The sequence below is a fragment of the Aethalodelphis obliquidens genome, unplaced genomic scaffold (assembly GCF_003676395.1).
Source record: "Aethalodelphis obliquidens isolate GAN/ISIS:26980383/991018 unplaced genomic scaffold, ASM367639v1 scaffold63, whole genome shotgun sequence".
Lineage (NCBI taxonomy): Eukaryota > Metazoa > Chordata > Mammalia > Artiodactyla > Delphinidae > Aethalodelphis > Aethalodelphis obliquidens.
The window spans coordinates 6,997,957-7,017,753 of record NW_020838007.1 but is presented as its reverse complement, the minus strand read 5'-3'; the positions used below and the strand labels follow the sequence as shown (position 1 = coordinate 7,017,753).

The 19,797-nt window shown below is 43.4% G+C and overlaps 1 protein-coding gene across 1 annotated transcript in view; it reads right to left on the bottom strand.

Annotated features, from left to right (window-relative positions):
- The window catches only part of LAMA1 (laminin subunit alpha 1), a 154,477-nt gene that overhangs the window by 37,409 nt on the left and 97,271 nt on the right, over positions 1-19,797 (bottom strand). Inside the window, exons 31-43 of the mRNA XM_027088582.1 lie at positions 18,707-18,793; positions 18,210-18,403; positions 17,153-17,295; positions 15,390-15,479; positions 13,739-13,850; positions 11,904-12,066; positions 7,247-7,457; positions 6,733-6,849; positions 6,453-6,616; positions 4,377-4,512; positions 3,779-3,872; positions 1,851-1,967; positions 177-359 (exon numbers count right to left, since the gene is read on the bottom strand). Of these exons, the coding sequence (XP_026944383.1) occupies positions 177-359; positions 1,851-1,967; positions 3,779-3,872; positions 4,377-4,512; positions 6,453-6,616; positions 6,733-6,849; positions 7,247-7,457; positions 11,904-12,066; positions 13,739-13,850; positions 15,390-15,479; positions 17,153-17,295; positions 18,210-18,403; positions 18,707-18,793 (1,811 nt within the window). The remainder of the gene's footprint in view (positions 1-176; positions 360-1,850; positions 1,968-3,778; positions 3,873-4,376; positions 4,513-6,452; positions 6,617-6,732; positions 6,850-7,246; positions 7,458-11,903; positions 12,067-13,738; positions 13,851-15,389; positions 15,480-17,152; positions 17,296-18,209; positions 18,404-18,706; positions 18,794-19,797) is intronic.

The window sequence follows — 19,797 nt, the reverse complement described above, 5'->3', positions numbered from 1 at the left end:
AAAAATGCACCAGCACAAGGCATCAAGGCCCTTCTTTTTTTGTAAGTGCAAATCCAGATGTTGGTGCATTTTTATTTTTTAGGACTGCTGTTTGTGAACAAGGCACCACTGTGCCCTTGGCAAACTCAAACGGCTCGACGCAGACTTCCTTAATGGGAGGGGAGACCACGACCTACTGGTCACTGAGGAGTCACGGAGGAGTTCTTCTGCTTCTCGTAACGTGGCATTAACCCTGGACAGGTCAGTGGACGTATTCAACAGCTTCTGGCCCAATCCCACGATGTTCTTTAGAGTGCTCGTAGCGCTCTGATTTGCAGATGTGGCCAGCTCTTTGATTTTGGCGCCTTTGTCTCTGACACCTGAAATAAATTTATACGCAAGCATGCACTCTGGTGGTTATACACAGAGAAAACCAAAAACCCACAACAAATGTAATTTCACATAGACACATGTTACAGAATTTTTTGCTGGTTGTTGAACACAAAAGGGGGCTTCTGTTTTTAATGGCAATATTAAGGCTGCATATCATACGCTCTACTGCTTCCTTTTATGGATGAACGAAATATTTTTGATGACAACCCTCTGTACTGAAATATGATTTCAATACACAATGAGATGCCATGTGCTCAGCGTCTTACATGTTAATATTCTAAACTTCTTTCTTTGGTCCCTTTCCTATCACTCCCTTCTCATGGTCATTAACGCCATCTCCAAATCATTCTGCGTCTAGATAAGAAGGTTTGGGAATTTAAATCTGTAAGCGACATGGAAGTATCCTAGGCTAGAGGAAGTGTACCTGCCCACAACATCAACTGGCTGCTGGAAATAACAGTGCAGTAAAAACTAAACGGTCACTAAAGATAAAGTGGAATTCAGTTATTCTAGAAAATCTGGGGGATGGGTTTTTTTAAAGGCACTCGTATTCATTTTTAAAGTGTTTAATCACAAACGGGGCAAAGATTAACACTAGAAGAAGCTGGATGAAGGGTATGCAGGTGTTCTTTTTTTACTCTTCTTGCAACTTTTTTGGCAAGTTGGAAATTGCTTCCAAATAAAAAGTTATTTTTGAGTGCTTGATCAACATACACCATGTATCCTTAAAAACAGATAAATAAGAGCAAAAGAAATTTCCATATCAGAAAATGTTCCATTGATTTAAGTCAGTCCAAAGCGCCGCAAGTCCAGCTCCCCACGGTAACTTTCATGCTTATAAGATGAACCAGCAGACGGAAGAACTTTGGAGATGTTTGGCTATCTTATAAGACTTTTAAAATAATCTTATAAAAAAAAGAAAAGGTTGAAGGAGTGTAAAATAAATCACTGCAGCACAACTCGCCTGTTATACTTTTAAAAAGTTAACCTATTAAAAATTTTAATGAACACTGCATTTCCAAACCATCAGTATTCAAGTGATCTATTTTAGAATGCTTATCGCCTCACAAAGGAAGATTTCTTTAATTTCCAAGCAAGAATTCTCTAATTTCCCACATTTGTAATGAATCTAGCATTTCCCCCTAAAGCAGGAACATTCCAGCTTCTTTACCTCCTTGCTTCTTTGAATGGCCCTTCTTTCATCTCAGGCCCATTTTAAAAGTAAGCAATTAATACGGTAGCATAAAGAATCTAAGGCTTTTGTTTTTCAGGTATAATTCTACTACTTCAATGCAGGTGTTCTGATGTTATAAAAAACATAATGATCTTCACTTCCAAACCATATTCCTCTACCAATCTTGGCCTCATTTCGGGTGAGGGGTCTCCATCAGACTTGAGGCAGGTCTTCCTCACACTCATGTGTAAGGGTTTTGCAATGAGAAGATATTAATTGAATCAAGAACCCCCCTTCCACTTACCTTCAGGAATTGCTCTAAGTATCAAAAGTGATTCCTTGGTCTGCTTAGTAATTTTATCAGCATTCTCTTGAAATCTCTTTGCAGTATTTTTCAATTCACTGAGTTCCAACGCGATACCTATTCAAAGGGGAAAAAGTGTTCCCTTTTAGGCTAGTCCTAAAAAGTTGCCTAGATGAGAGCTTTATCATTCCTGACCCATCGATAAAATCAGCAGCTTTCTACAGAGACCCCAAATATTGAAAGTTTTTCCAGCAAGACTTACCACCACTCATTATAAAAATTGTGTGTTTTGGGGCTTACTTGATCATCTTTTCTACTTTGTTTCCCTTCGCACTAACATTTCTTCCTAAATTCGTGTCCAATTTAATTAGAGCTCTAGGGTGAAAAGCCGTGTTTAAGTCACTCAGTCTTAATCAGACTTACTAACTTCCTATCCACACCCAAGTCCTGGCCACCTTTGTCCCCTAGGTTGTAAGACCCCAAACATGGGCTCCTGCTCTGGAATCTTCTTCTCAGTCCCCCACCTGCTTCTCAGCCAGGGTCCCTCCCCTACTTTCCTGCTCCCTTCTGACCACCCAATAGGCACTCAACTCGTCCTCCTTCATGTTTGATCAAAGCTGTTGGATCAAAGCTTTTACTTTTAAAATTGCTGTTCATAATACACAATCACATTTGGATTCTGAACACCTGGTTAAAAAATAAATTATTGATAAAATCCACGATGAACATGATGGTTCTGCATAAAATTTTAATTGCCAGAAAGTTCACTATTTTGAGGCCTACAAAACACCTTTAGTTATGTAAACTAAAGCTACCGCCCATCAGCAGCGATGCTAGAGTTTGTGTTTAAAGCTTTATGATTGAGAATTAGGGACTTTTTATATTTTGAGATGAACATAAATTCTAAATTGTGCCACTCACAAAGAAACAAAAAATATGCACCTATCCAAGCCCTTGGCTGTGGAAGGGTCCAGGACTGGACATGGAAGTAGTCTAAGGGGTATGAGCCTTGTTTATGGCCCACCATTTACTCCCATAGGAAAAGACAATATTTTTGTTGTATTAGAGTATATTAAGGTGACAGGTACACTATACGTTATAAAACTTGTATGTTTCTCTTACACAACAGATTCCTCTGCCATTTTGTGTTATGCTTATTGGATAACTCTTACATATGCCAAAACTGCTTACTGAAACTCTTGGGAAAAATGAAACTGCATAGGTATTTTTTTAAATAGATAAATCAATAATGATTTAATTCAGTAATTATTTAATAAGAACCTATCACGAGTCTAACATTACATTAGCCCTATGAAGAAGACACAAGAGGAATCAAACATAATACATCTTGGGCTTCCGTGGTGGCGCAGTGGTTGAGAGTCCACCTGCTGATGCAGGGGACATGGGTTCGTGCCCTGGTCCGGGAAGATCCCGCATGCCACGGAGCGGCTGGGCCCATGAGCCATGGCCGCTAAGCCTGCGCGTCCGGAGCCTATGCTCCGCGGCGGGAGAGGCCACAGCAGTGAGAGGCCCACGTACCGCAAAAAAAAAAAAAAAAAACCATAATACATCTCTTCAAGAAACTGTGAAACCCTGAGAGATGAATAGAGAAGCACATGAAATCACAGATAACCTGACAAACGCTATGAAGAACAGCCAGGGCTCAGGCACTAAAGCAGCGAGTAGAGATTTTGGTTCTCACGGAAGGATTATCGAGTCTATGGAAGATTGGAGGGGACTGCACATTAAATGAGATATCACTAAAATAAAAATTATATGATGTATCTATGATAGGAAACTGGAATATTATTGTGACAAAGAAATGTTAAGCTTCAAATTGCTCCAGGAAAGATGAATGTTCTGGAAGTATGTTCAGAGATGTGTCCACAATCACTCCGATATCAACACAGTCCAAGCTGGAAACTGACCTCCATGCTTTCTGCTCAGGCTATTGCCTTCTTTTAGAAATTCAGCACTGCGCTGGAGAGCCGCTTTCCCATTAGAAACAAGAGATTCTGAGGCCTGTAAAACAGAACAATTTAAACATAGCAACTGGAGGGCAGGGCGGAGGTGGAGAAAGCAATTCCATTCTATCAGAATAGCCTCCAGTGTAGTTCCAAACAAGGAAGTCAGCGAGATAACAGGCAGGGACAATTTAAACTGTCCTATCTTATGTTTAATATATGTTCCAGTTTGTGGCTGAAGAGAAGGAACACAGCCATTTTTAAATCTATAAACACAAAAACAGCCATTAAATGCAGATCTTCACCACAGGTAAGAAAAGCTGTCTCAAGTGAATATCAAGTAGCATTATCATTTTTGTTCTAAGAATTATTTATGACTTAGGAAATGAAAACTTACATCACATGATGACAGAAGCCTTAAACAGATCCCACCAGAAAAAGAATGTTGACAAGCATAGATTTAAGCCACTGCATGTCTGCTCAAGCACCTCATGGCAGGATCGCTGCCCCACAGTGCCCAGAAAAGGAAGGCGCACACGGAAGCCCCCAGGGCATTTCTTACCACGCTCGCCTTTCTTTCAGTCCTGAGAGTATCTTTCACCAACTTCTCTGATTCTTCAATCAGGCTCCGGATGTTGGAATGGACATGGGTTGCACTGGTCGCATTTAGGGACACGTGACTAACATTTCCAAGGCCACTGTGAAATCAACATATTTAGAGATGTTATGATCAACTAAATTGAACTACCCCACTATTCTTAAAAGCCTTCCAGTTTCTTCCCCCTTAGAGAATTATCATCAACAAGGAAGACAGGATTTCATGTCAACATGTGGATTCCCCTCGAACTCCAAAAGTAATCTTAAGAAGTGATAACACTAAGAACTGCTGTTTAATTAACATCCAAAGAAGAGATGACTGCTGTGTCCCATCTTTTAAACCATCCATTCTTTGATCTCTGTTCAAACCCCCTGCGTGTGTCTGGGGTGCCGCTGCATGTTTGCATTGGCTGTAATCTCTCCTGCTACGGCATGTGTTAATTTAAAAAAAAACAAAAAAGGCTTTCCTAAGCATATATGAGGATGCTGAATCTTATTCCTCAAATAGTATAGACCGATTTGAGGAAATTCACTAGGGGTTTTGGAGGAGCATCAGATAATATTTCAATCATCTGAACTTTACTCTTGTAAGTGGGCAAATCACTCAAGAAGTTGCCAGCTGGTAATGGTGCAATTTCATCCAGCTCACTCTAGCTTCAAAATGAAATCTGACAATTGACACATCTTTGCCTGCTGAGTAACCTACTTCATTTTCTTCCCGAGGTTATTGAGTTGCATGATTCCCAAACCAGACACCAGCAGTTATTACTTGTTACTACTTCACTGGCAACATTCAGTGACTTATAAATAAAAGATAATAATGTTATTTAACTTTACGTATCATACCAAATTACTTTTACTACTCATACTAAGTAATAAAGATTTTGTTGTAGCTATGCCTGTAATCAGAACATTCTTTTGTCTTTTGGGAAACGATGCAAGATGAAGAAAGGAGAAGAAATGAGTATGTAATTCCATTTTCTGATTCCGATGGCAGACACAGGCGGTAGTGCTCAATGCAGCACATAATTTAAGCAATAGTCTATGTTATTCAATACATCGTTTTCAATTGCTTTCATTGTGTGGGCTAATCTTTTATGGCAGCATTCCTCAAACTGGAAAAATATTTATTTTTCTCCTTCCACAAAACACACCCAACACACAGAAACACACATATTCTAGTGTGTCCAGACTTTTTCCACTCATAATTTATAACAGATTCTAAAAGAAATAAATGTACCAACTAACAATATTGTGTAAATCACTGATAAGGCCTAAAACCCCGATTCCCTCATTTGCTGCACATTAGGTCTCCTGAGTATCTTAAAAAAAAGGAAAAGTACAGCTCACACCCCACAGTCTTCGGGGGATGGGAGAGAGGCAAGTGGACACAGGCATCAGTATTTTGAAGTTCCCCAGGGTATTGCTGCAACAATTTGGGAACCATTGGCCTAAAGCTGTGCTTCTCATTTAAAGGTATTTCTAACAAGCTGAGGATATATTTGACAAATATCCAAAAATATATGTTAAAATTATGATAGTACAATGGTAGACCTTCAGGTAGTAGAAAGTAATGGAGATGGTATCTTTCAGTAGTTGGAAAATAGATTCCCAACACTTCTAATAGCCCGGGACGGGCAACCACTACCTGCATCCACGCATAAAGCCCGCGGGATCACAAGGTCCAAGAAGACAAGATGTATAAAAATAAATCAATATCTGGTTCTGTCCATAGGCAACCTAACAATAAAGTCCTGAGCACCAGGTAGATACTTAAGGCCTCGATGGCTTGATATCAGAGCATAATATTTGTTTTCATTCCTATCTGGTTCAGTTTGCATTTTTCCATCATACGGTCCTGCTGATGGTCAACCACGTTACCAGACATGGGAGAAAATCCTCCTTGCCATGGAAATAAAAGAGAAGTCTTCATTTTTAGACAAAAAAAGAATTTCACTCAACACTGTGATCAAAATAGCCATGCTTTTTCTCTCTGATCCACAGATCACAACCTGAGAACTCCTGCAAGGTGTGGTCTCACCTGTCCAGAGCACCTGCCAGTCTCTGGAGCTCAGTGGCATGATCCTCCGCTCTGTAGACAAGGTCCAGTGCTCTTCTTTTGGACATCTGCATGACCAGGTCATCTACGTGGTGCCTGATTTTGGCAGTCCATAGAAGCAGCTCATCCCGGTGATGCTCTAACTGCTACATAGAGAAGTTAACATTGTGACTACATGTGCAACTATTTAACAATGTATCTGATACGTGGGAAGATTCTTTGGAAACTTTGGGTACTGCAGCTGTGCTGAGTTGGGACTTACTGCTAGAGCCTTTCCTGAAGCATTTGCAGGTGCAGCGGCAGCATCAAGCAGTCCTCTTCCTTCTGCGATTAGCACTGACGTCAAGTTTTGTTCTTCTTGAACACGCAGCTTTTTATCCTGTAGCAAAAATCACCTCTAAGGATGCTTCATAAAAGCAAGTCGGTTTCTGAACCGCGGTGCCTGACACTATGTGCTGAAGTTAGCCTTCGGGGCTCTTTTTTTTTTTTTGTGCGGTACACGGGCCTCTCACTGTTGTGGCCTCTCCCATTGCGGAGCACAGGCTCCAGACACGCAGGCTCAGCGGCCATGGCTCATGGGTCCAGCCGCTCCGCAGCATGTGGGATCTTCCCGGACCGGGGCACGAACCCGTGTCCCCTGCATCGGCAGGCGGACTCTCAACCACTGCGCCACCAGGGAAGCCCCGGGGCTCAGTTTTTAAGAAGCTAAGACTGGTATCATTTACATGGGAGAATGTGGTACCAGCTCTAATGGGGAGAGAGCTGGTAAGACTCACGCTGAACTCTCGCAGGTTGGCCCTGACAATGAACAGCAGGCGCCTGCTTTCCTGGGTCTTCCTCTCTGCCTCCCTCAGGAGCTCTTCTGCGGCCTGCACTTTACTGCTGTGTCTTGAAAGGAGGCTGCTTGCTGCTTCTTTTAACACCTCCAACTCTTGCTGTGGTTTCTGGTAATTTTTCTGAATTTGTGACAATAAATCTTCAGCAGCCCTGGGAAAATAATAGACGGTTCACATGGTAAGAAATGAACAACAAAGCTCGTATCATTGAAATGATAGTGGAAGAAACTTTTTGTTTTATACAGGAGGTTCTTATTAGTTATCCATTTTATACATATTAGTGTATATCTGTCGATCCCAATCTCCCAATTCATCCCACCACCACTCCCCCTGACCCCGATAGTGGAAGAGACTTTTACATAATCATTCTGAGTTTCTTTGTGACGTCCTAAGTGGTACCTTGTAATCTCTTAAAAAGGGAAACAATTTTTCTAAGACAGCTATTAGTATGGCAGATTTACATTTTATCCTTAATAAACTCTCCTTATTCACAAACTTACTAACGTATTTTAGTAATGGAATTAAAAGAAACCATCTCAGTGAATCTTGATTCAGAAAATTGGGACCATAGTCTGTGAGTGACGGCAACTGAAATCTTTCATTATAATATGGCCAGAAATTGAAAAAAGGAGACTCTTCAGTGATTTGCTCTCAAGTTACCAGTGTATTTATACAACATAAAAGTTTTTCTGCAGCTAGTTAAAAAACAGATTTTATAAAAACTTTCAAATCCAAATTGCCAATAAAGATATAATTTGTACCACTGATAAAAGCAAGCTTTAGGAAATCGAAAGACATTTTCCCCTATTCTTTTGTAAATTGCTATTTCAATCAAACTTAAAGCTCTATAGAATGATACAGTTTTCATACTACAGAACTTTGCAGTGGTTGAATATATCCCATTAACTTCTTGCTTCAATTTGTCAGAAGAACTTTGAAAAATTTCATGGAAAATGCCTTGTAAATCACCCTTAGCTTTCACATATCATCAGATCGCTGGGCTAAACACCACAAAAAAACATTTTCCAAAGATATATATTTGAACTCTGACATCATTGAGCATTATCAGGAATTATTTGAACATTCTTATGATTTTTAATGATTATAAAAATGATAGCAAGATGTTGCATTATGATACAGGCAACAAGAACCAAAAAGAGCACATGGGAAACACACAAATAAATCCAATATATTCCTAACATGTGGCCATGAATCTGTCAATTCACATTGTTAAAGAAGGTATCTCTCAAAGAAATTTAAATATAGAGGTCAAGTTTTCATCTATGAAATGAATTTACCACCTAAACTGTGATCAGATGAAATGATATAGTCAGCAGTGACTTGAAAGACTAAAAAGAAAAAACACAAAACCCCTCAGCACTCTTAGCTTCTTCTTGTAAAATTTATTTAGTTAACACAGTAAAACAGTGTTTTTCAAACTGCGTTTCTCCACAACACTAGTGCCGTGAACAGGTAAGCAAGTTCCGTGAGAAAGGGCTGCGTGCTGCAGTACGTTTAGCTGTGTTCTCCAGGCTCCTTTTGGAGATCCTGAAACATCAGCCTGAAGACTTGTAGTAAAGACCTTGTCTCTCCTTAAGACACTGCATTTACCAAATTATCTAGGCACAGGACACATTTCTTTACTGAAATATCTTTTGAATGGTGTGGGGACACCTGCGTGGAAAACAGTTGGGAAACGCAGCTACAAAGGATAATTTACAGGGTGCGGTAAAGGGAAAGATAGCAGGCCGGAGTTGGCTACCCTTAGAAAGGCCTGCTTGCCAGGCTGGCCCTCGGCTGGCGTCTGCAAGTGCTCCCGCTGTCCCCTGACTGATAAAGGTGGCTCACTGCCTCGACTGTTTGTGCAAACAATGTGGTTTAGGCTGAACACCTGCTTCCCTCCTGGGAGTCTGGAATGTGGGTATGTGCTGGGCAGAGGGAGCCTATGGGACCAGCCCCCACTGAAAACCTCAGATGCTGAACTCTATGGGCTTCCCTGGGCATCACACACAAGCTGCTGCATTTTCATTGCTGGGGGGAGAGTGTGCTCCGTGGTCCCTCCTGGGATGGAGAGAGTGTAGGGAGCCTGCATGGGCTCCTCCCAGCTCCCCTGCATCTTCCTCATGATCCAGCGGTGCATCCTTAATACGCCACTCTAGGAAATCTCAGCCCGGAGTCACAGGAGTCCTGGTGAAACTCTGAATGTGGAGGTGGCCTTGGGGACCCTGACACATGCACAATAAGCAACTAGGTTGTGTGCTAAGTACTCTCACTTACAGGATTGCCGTACTTCAGCATAAATTATCAATCTTCTAAGAATTATAATAAAAAGGCTGAGAAATAAGTCCTAAAATAATCCATGAAATTTGAAATGACTTAAGTACACGGATTATCTATGGAAGAAAGTGGAGGCCTAAGAATGCATTTAAAAATCTTTTTAAAATAAAAGTCTCAGTAGTAATAATTTAACTTACAAATTAAAGAGAGAGTTTAAGAATCTTATTAATAACTTAATTCCAAATAGAAATAGAAGAGCTACAATGACAGAGAAAGGGTGACAGAAGGAGGGCCTAGTGGGGACGAGGGTCAGGGGGCACAGGTGGGGAGAGGGCCCCCTGCCTTCTCCCATTCCTCTCAACTGCTACTCAGTAAGTCAACTTTTCCCAGTTGGACTGTGAGCTCCTAGTGGGCAAAAGGCTTTATTGTTCTCTTTTGTGTCCCCAAGTCCTAGCACAATGCGGGACACCTGTGGGCTCAATCCACTTTATTGACCGAATGACATGACCGTGGAAGGTACTGGTGGGGGGAGGACCCCTGCAAAATGACTCCTGGGATCTGCAGGGATTCCCCGTCTGAGGGAGAGACGTGCAGCCGAGGGAGAGAATGAATGAGATGACCGACCACGTGTGGTGCTGGGAGGACCTTGAGCCTAGGATGAGCTGGAGCCGGGTGGACGGGGGGAGATGGTGAGTGAAGAGGGAGGCTGGAATGAATACGTGATGTTTACATGTTGTCCAGGAGGCAGTGGGGAGCTGAGGAAGGTGGGGAGAGAGCAGGGTGCCCTGGGGTGGCTGCCTCAACTGCAGGCGGGTCCTGGGACCACCTGCACGGAGGTATGAGCCTTTCCCTGTGGGGGTCCCCACACCATGCATCCAGTGAAGGGAGGATGCAGGGGAGGGGCTGGGTCAGGGAGAGGTGATTACAATCTAGTGTAGGTACACAGCCATGGTCTCTGAGCTGACCATGGAAATTCCACCCACCCATCTTCTATGGACTGGGTCTAAAGTGTACTTCCTGTTGTTTAGGGCTGGAAAATAACGGTTTAATGTCAGACAGATTTAGGTGTGTAGCCAGATTTCATATTGTCCTGCACGTGGGGCAAGCTACTAATATTCTCTGGGCCTCAGTTTCTCCAGCTGGATATTTCCCACCTAACAAGGTGGCGGGGATGAGCCCCTGCAGTCCATGAGGGGTGCAGTCTACACCACCCAGCACAGAAGAGGTGCTCTGTAGATGGCGGCCCCTTCCCCATCCCCTGGGTCCTCGCCCACTTCTGAGCCCCCCTCGACCAGTCCATAGTCCTCTCAGGGCCCTTCTTGGGCCCTAACAAATGTTCTAGTAATTAGATTATGAGTCCCCTCTCCAAATCCCATGCAACATAAGTTCCTCCTTTTGTTTCTCACAGAACAAATTAACAACGTCAAAAATCCCATTCAATGATGAAAAAAGATGTCTGAGCTCAGCTCTCCCGTGTGTGCCGGTAGAAGTGGATGTTGTTTTTAAAAACGTTTTAGAAAATAATTTGGCAATGCAAGTCGGGAATCCTCAAAATGCAAACTCTTTGGCTAAATGATTTCACTCCTTAACATGTACCCTGATAAAATAATAATGTGAAATACAGAAAAAGATTCTTATCTAAGTTGTTCATTACAACATTATTTAAAATAGTAAAATATATTAAAAATAGTTTAAACATCTCACTATAGAGACTGGAGTTTTGATGGAGTATTATGTGACTAAACCAGTACTTAAGACATTTATCACAACCTGGCAGAGAGATAGCTTTGCTATTACATCAAGTAATTACTGTGTGAAAATACTACGAAAAAAGCCTGAAAGCAAATTACAAGCTCCTAGTGACCATGTCTAACAATTCTTTGTGATCTGTCATTTCACATCATGGGTTTTGATGACAGTGTGCATGACTGAGCTAAATTAATCTGGCATGATGCCAAACTGTCCTAGAGTTCACAGCCTCAGTGGCAGCCACTGCCTGTGTCTGCTTCCATGAGAGTTTACAGCATTACACTTAATCTTCAAGAAAGACAGTATCATGAGGTTTTTTTTTTGTTCACACAAAGTAGAAATGCTGTTTTAGGGTCGCGGAGAAAAACCGAACCTATGACATAATAGCAAAGATAGAAATTCTACTGATCACACTTTTCTCTTGTGGAGGGGCCAGCACCCAGCTCTTCTCCTATGACCTTCTGCCCCACTGAGAGCTTTCTTTCCTTCTCCTCCACTTGCCTCCTTCCCCCTCAGCTTTCAAGTTCCTACCTCTAATTGGTTGTGTCATGAATGGTATTCAGGCACTTACTTGAGTCCAAGAGTGGCATTTTGGTGCAACTGCAGGAAATTCCTTTTCTGAATGATTTCCAGCAATGAAGTAATGTTCTTTTGCATATTCTGAAGAGTAGAACTGGGTAACTGGACATCTTCATCCAAGGTCTGATTTAGAGTTGCTGCCCTTTCGATGATTTCTACGGAGAAAATATATCAATCATTGAATAAGTTTCTCAAAAATGGACAGTACTAAAATGGAAAAACTTAGAACCTTCTCCAGTAAGGCCTGCTCTGCTCACCTAAACTGGATTGAACCTCTAGCCAGGCCAGGTCAGCCCATATATCCCAATGCACTCTGGACATCCTCTGTCAAAACACTCATGGACTTGGGATTACTGGTTTATTTCATGTCTGCTTCCCCAGTACCCATAAACTGTAAGGGCAGGGGCTGTGCCTACCATGCTCACGGCAGCATTCCCTGCCCCTGGCACGAACATCTGCATGTAGAAGCACTCAGTAATATTTACTGCAGAAACAAACCACCAGTACTTGATACTACTCTTTTTTTCTTTTTTTTTTTTTTTGCGGTACATGGGCCTCCCACTGCCGCGGCCTCTCCCGTTGCAGAGCACAGGCTCCAGACGCGCAGGCCCAGCGGCCACAGCTCACAGGCCCAGCCGCTTCGCGGCATACGGGATCTTCCCGGACCGGGGCACGAACCCGTGTCCCCTGCATCGGCAGGCGGGCTCAACCACTGCACCACCAGGGAAGCCCGATACTACTCTTTTTTAAAAAACATGTCATTTGTTCTAATAATATCCTTACCTTTTGCCCTATAAAGTCTGATTCGTATTGGAGTCTACGCATTTTATGCCCTTACACCATAACCCAAAAAGAAAAGCCAGAATTTCTGGTAGCCGAAAAACTGACAGTAGCATTCTAAAAGCCAGATCAGATGGGACATCCCAGTTGAGTAGGGAGTAAATTACTCTGATATTAGGACATACTTTGGGACCACACTGAAGCTCCAAATCCCATCAACTCCTATTCTGGGCAGAGAGATGGTGTTGAGAGTTTAGCTAAGCTACTCTGTGGTATTGCTGCCTCTGTGTCCATTTCATTCAGCTAAGTGGCCTTCAGGGACCTTAAACTAACACTGGCCCCTCATGCAAGCATATGCCCTAGACGCAGCCGCAGAGGCAAAGCAAATGTAAGTTCTAGATATGACTTCCCCAATGGCCCTAGTGATCGACAGTCTTCCTGTCTCCCAGCACCTTCCCCTTCCATGCCCCGTAGGTAAGGTCCCTGGGGACTTACCAAAACCCTGCTCTTTTGCTTTGGATTGGCCAATCTGGCCTTAGCCCAGGAACCCCAAAGCTCTCCACGCACAGACCCTAATAAAGGCCTGTGCTCCAGGTACCGTCTCCCACTTTCTGCCTGCACCCTGCCTTGACCACGTCGTGTGGCCCCTTGAGATGGGCTGGCTACTTCCTCAGGCTGGACCCCCCCGAGCAATCAACTGCTCTATCTCATCTTCTCTAGTGGTCTGTTGTTGGACCTCGGCTCACCACTCGGCAAATGTGCTCCGTTTAATAAGTGTTCATTTGACAAATTCATAATGGATGGAGAAGCACCATATCTATTTGATACTAAGGACCGAAGTGTACGGCACGACGTGGAAAAGAAAAAAGGAAACATCCATTTTTTAAAAGATAAACTCTCAATGAAAGACAACGATGTGGACACTGGGAAGGCTCCAGGTGTCCAGTCTAGGAGTCTAGGACATGGTTACTCATGTGCTGAGTGAAACGAATAAGCTTTTCCTACCGAGGAAGCCAGACCCGCCAGACAAGGCTCCGAGGACACTACCTTGGATGTCTGCCTGCAGCTTCTCCGTAAACGTCAGGAGGTCACGACTCTTGTTGAGGATCCTTTCAGTGGCCCTGGTCACGTGCTGGCTCCGTGTTAACACTCTGTCCAGCTGATGGAAAATAAAGGCCTCAGTTTAGTTTGACTTTGAATACAACGTGAACTTCGGCACTCCAGATGTTGTCTCTTTTAAGCAACAAACATATTCCAGAACACAGAGTGAAGATGTACACCATCACCTATGCTAAGGTCAACAGTTGGGTTGGAAGTGGACGAGGTCGTTCATGAAATGATTTACTGCTCACTCTGTGTGAGAAAAGGTGGTCTATTTTTTCAAAGGCAACCTAATTGGCCATGAAGCCACAGACTCCCCCAATGTCTCCATTGTGAAGACCTCATGTTCACTTTAGGACCCAAATATGCAGAACCTAGAAAGTAAAATCTTATTAATTTCTACTGACCGTGAGAACTTAGTCAAGGAGTTAAGACATAGAGTTAGGCAAATGGGCCTGCTTCTGCCAGGCTGGAGACCTGGTACTCAATACCTCCCAGTTTCATCAGTAACCTGCAGTAATAATGACACTGCCTCACAGGACTTCATGATGATTATATGGGATGATGTCTGTTAGGCCGGCAGTCCAGGGGCTGAGAGCTGCTCTCAGCTGTTATTTTTATTAGGAATGCTCTAATTTGTGAAAAGAAAGGTTTCATAAATTACAAACGTAATTTCCAGGAATGTAAAGTAACTCAGAATGGTTCTAAAAGTGTTTTCGAGTCAAAATCCAAAGAGAATCTTCTTTAATGGATACAAGAATTTATTTTCATCAGCTTATCACTTCCTACCAAATGTTTGCTTGCAGAGGTACTTTAAAGCCCACATATAAACCCTTAAACTCTTCCCAAATCATCATTAATTCCAGGCTAATACATTTTAGGGTGCACGATTGTATACGTGTGTGGATGTTGAGAGACAGAGACAAGATACATATATACACAGATACACTATCATACACATATCAATGTGCATACATGCATATCTATGTGTGTGTGTGTGTGCGCACGCGCACACACACACACACACAAAATCCATGAGTGAAAATTATAAATTTAGCAATAGGTCTCCCTCACCATCTGCAAATGAGCAGATTCTTTTTTGGTCACTAGAAACCATTTATCTGGCATGGGCTAAACAGAATAAATAACCCCCTGCTGACATCAAAGTCCACAAATCAGAAGCACAGGGCTGAAGCCTGAGTGTTGCCGACACCACACAAGGAGCTGCGCTGGTGTTGGGGGCAGGGGTGGGGACCTCCGTTCTCACCTTGTGCAGTGAATCCAGGACAGGGAAGAAGCCCCATCTTTTCATGCCGCCCACCCCTGGTTCCCAGGAGGAAATGAGAGGTGATGGTAAAGTGGCAGCCCGACTCCTCCCTCAGTGGACAGGACAGCAGAAATTAAATCAGGAGCCTCTTCCCACTAAAGCACAGAAGCTGGCAGCATCAGAACCGATTTGAACACAAAGCACCTGGAGCACAGCTCCTGGGAGGAAGAGGCTGCCCTGGTCTGATCAGAACCTTCCAGGCAGCCACCGGCAAGGGATCACAAGGGCTGGAGTGGGTGGGGGAGCGGGCCCTTTACGTGAAGAACTTACCTTCCTCTGCAGGTCCTCTGTTTGTTCTGAGACACCTTCAAGCTGTATTTTTGCCAGTTCTTTCTGTATATTTTCTTTTAAAAAAGAGTCCTAAAAGAATGAAGAAAACAAATTATAACGCTTCAAAATAAATCTTCTGGTTCTTAACTAACAATCACCTGTTATTACCTTTTTTGTTCATAGAAAGAAATTCTCCTTTCCTTGAAATTGCATTAAAAAATAAAATGAATCCCATTCACTGAAGTTCTGACTTCAGCAACATGGTTCCATACTGCCATCTTTTGCACTGAACTTCCTATGTAGATATGAATTGAAAGTCTGGTGGGTTATGCAGAACTGAACTGCTGCAATTCCTGGGTGAGTCGGGCCGAACTTAACAGTAGAGTCACATAAATTTTAACTATAATTGCTAACACCTCAAAAAATGCTTACTAAGCTAAAATACAAATGTATTAAGTAAAGAAAAGCCTTTATAATTACTAACAACGAGGTGCTTAATTTATGCCAACACTCTTCTAATTTCTTTACTTGTATGACTTTACTCAAACCTTACAACAACACTTGAAGGGGCTAGATTATTGTTTATGGTCAAGACAGTTATCAACTTGCCCAAGTCGCAGTGCAGGTCAACAGTGAAAACAAGAAAAAGTGAAGGGTTCACAACTTTAAACTCCTGAGAACTTTACATAAACATAAAAAGTCATTTAAGGGAATTAACAAGGTGGTTTAAATGAGGGAAGATCACTCAAAAAGAGTTAAAGTTGAAATCAAGTGTTTATTTCACGTGGTAAAAAGAAATATAGTTGTACTGCTGGAGCCCAAACTGACAGAGTAGTACTTACTGTGTCTATAGTGAGTGGAAAAAAAACTTAAACATTTCTTTCCTTCCTTTTTTTTCTTATCTTTCAAAACATTTCGTTCTATTTGAGGAAAAATAATATAGAAACATCTCTTAGAGTTTCCTAACCTTTCTTAACTCCATTATATCTAAAGAGAAAAGACCGGGATTAACAAGAGTGGATCACTGAAGCAGCTGGATTCCACTGTGCGCGCACGCACACACACACGCATTACTGCATAGCACAGTGAATTAAATATCTCAAATTCTACTGCATAGGCTTTAAGCCAAATTAAGAATCACATGTTTTCCCAATTAGAATGAAAAAACACTGTCTAGTAAGTCAATTTCTTACCTTCCCACCTTCTTTTGGACCCAGATCAAAACACAGATTTTAACTAAACATAAAACTATGATTTACCCTCAGAGATTTTCATATAGTCTTCCAGGGAGGAGGAACTTTTGTGCCCTGCAACTCCAGTTAAGAATAATACACTGACAGAAAATAGTTCATCTTCATTCAGCACATTAAAGAAGATGCCATCCTGATTCCTTTTCTGTGTTTGTATTAGGTCTGCTGTTTTCAACTATCCAAAGACCTGTTATAAACAGGGGTGAGTGGACTTTGTCTTATTCCAAAAGGCAGGAGAAAGAGGAACACAGAGGAAGAACCTACAAGGAGGCATCTATGGATCAATTCTTGACCAATTAGAGCTGCCCCACAGTGAAACGAGTTATCACGTGGATGATGCAGTCCCCGGTCAGGTTCAGGGGAAGGCCTGGCGCCTACCAGCGCTGGACACTGGGACTGAGGCTCCTGCACCTATGCGGAGCATGGACAGAAAAAATGACCCCTACTGTCAGGCCAAGTCTTCACCTCCCCATGACACATGTTTCTATCCATCTCTGTATTCCTAGTACCTACCCGGAGATATTTCGTTGTATTTTCCAGGTTTGACAAAATCCCATACGGGACAGGGATGATGCCGGAGAGGTTCACAGAGACGATGGCATCACCCACATGGTCCATGTCATTCAGCAGCACGCCTCCACATTCATCGTCACAGGCTACAGGGTAGAGGAAGTTCAAGTTAAAGCAAAGCGGCCGGCACGTTTTCCCGTGTGCGCATGGCATCCTGTAATAACAACATCTACAGTGCTTCCGAGGACTCATCCCATCTCATCCTCATGCCAACTGTGCCTCGGGAAGTAAGCAGGTCCCAAGCCCCTGTTCTCAGATGACGACGCCCAGACGCAGGTCACATTAGTGACTCCCCAGGGCCACACAGAAACGCTGCTCCAACCTTTACAGCACGTTTGCCCATCTTTGACTTGGACCTACGGCCATGAATTCCAAGTGCAAGTCCTGTCAGGGCCTGGCCTGTGATTTCCTCAGATAGTTTGCAGACACCTTCAGCAAGTACAAATGAAGGGGAGTGGAGAAAGTAACGGATGTGTCTTGCTAATGACAAACACACAAAGAAAAGCAAAAGAGCTCTGGACTGCCATGATCCTGACCTTGCTTCTTCCCTACCTTCCCCGCGAACCACTGAGGAGACATCCCAAGGTCACTACCTCACGTACTTGCTATTCAAATAAATCAGAACTGGCGAAAAAAAATTCCACAACAGCCAAGAGCTGAGGCCACACGTGAAATCTGGTGACACAAATGAGCAGCCACAGGTGTCCTCTCTGCTCTGACTGACCCTTGGCTCCACTAGAGGGGACATTAACCAGCTGAACCATGAAGCTGGCATTGCTGTGCTGCTGATAGTGATGGAGAGATAAATGCTGTTATCCTAGAACCTTCTCCTCGGCTCCAAACGCACTTCACAGAGTTCAGTTCGGCAGATGCAAAGGAATCTATGATTCGTTAAAATAAAGTAGGACTTTCTCTATCCTGCCAACGCCACTGGGCGCCGTACCGGGAAACCATCTGGGAGGAGAAACCACCTTTCATCCTTGAGAGGAGTGATACCCACACACACAGTCGCTCTCCACCAGAATGTGCCTTGGTTCACAGTCCTCACAGCGGAGCCCCGTGGCCCCTGGCCTGCAGACGCACTGCCCGGACCCGCGGTCACAGTCACTGTGGACAGAGCCATGCGGGCTGCAGTCACACCTCTGGCAGGTGCCGCCCGGCATCTGAGGGTTCCCACGGTAGCCCAAGGAGCACCTGCAGAAGGAGACACGCAGGACAGACACGAGGGTCAACACCAGTGAGTAAACACACAGAGCAGCTTCCCAAGGACAGTAATCACTTCTGCCACATGAAGTGCAGAGAACACAGGCCACTCACCTTATTCTGCATTTTATTTCCTGAAAGGAGGATGAGATGATCACAAGGAAGTGCATTTACCTATTTTGATGCCCGGGGGGTTTCATTTTGCATTATCAATCGCGCACATCCAAACTGATAAGGGCTCCCGATCACGTTCATAAATATGTCCTATGTGTATAAAAGGGCCAGGTGACATACCTTTCACAATATTGTCCTTCGTAGCCTGGAAAACAGGCATCACAGCGAAAATCGTGATCACCTTCCAAGACACAAGTGGGACTAAAACTGGAAGAAAAGAATTTTTTTGAATTTTCAGATACACAACTTCAAATCTTTCTTAGGGTACTTATTCGTTACTCTTAGGGTACATGATACTGTCCTAAAAAACAACTGATGACACTGGACAATTGGACAAGTTTTTTAGAGCTTATACTCTTTGGGGCAAAAAAAAGGAAAATAAACACATAATCGATACAAGCGGTTGCATCTCTTGTATCTAGAAGATACTCACAGATGCCTGTCCAGTGACAACCATGTGAGTGCTGAGGGGATGCAGCCCGATTTACAGAAGACAACTACTTAGTCACCAAACAAGAAAGCTTCCCAGGTGAAAAGGGGCTTGTTCTGAGATGTACGTGAATTATCTGACTTATCAGATGAAAAGGTGGCTGGAGAGAGCTGCACGTGCGCAAACGTGCGGAACAGCAGGGAGAAGGGAGCTGGACCAGCGCTGGGGATACACCTGACTGCAGTGAAAGGCAAGAGGGAAAAGCAGGGGAAAGAAGCAGAGTGAGGGCGGGATCTCAGGGTAACTGGACCTAAAGGTGGGGAGTCGGGCGATGGGCTACAGCAGCAAAAGGACAGAGCACCAAAAACTGGATGATCCACTCAGATTGTGACCCCTCACTCGGGGACTGCAGCTTCTGGCGTGTTCCTTTTTCTCAATAGCCTCTGCCTCCACATTTTAAATCACCAACTAGAGGCTCAGTTGGGTACCTGCAAACCACTAAAGAAACAGCTGGGGTATCTGGCCGGTAAGAGAAGTTCCCAGCATGAGTTACAGGGTTGCTATGAGCCCTGCTTCACTTCCGACTTTTTTCCCTCCTTAAACACTAAAGGGACAGACTTCAGTGAAAACACAAAATATGTAGAAAACAAAGCATGTCTTTCGAGGCCTCTCAGATGCACAGCACACACGGAACGTTCACACTCTCACCGTCTCTTCCTAACAGTGTACTATTAGTGTGTGTGTGTGTGTGTGTGTGTGTGTGTGTGTGTGTGTGTGTGTG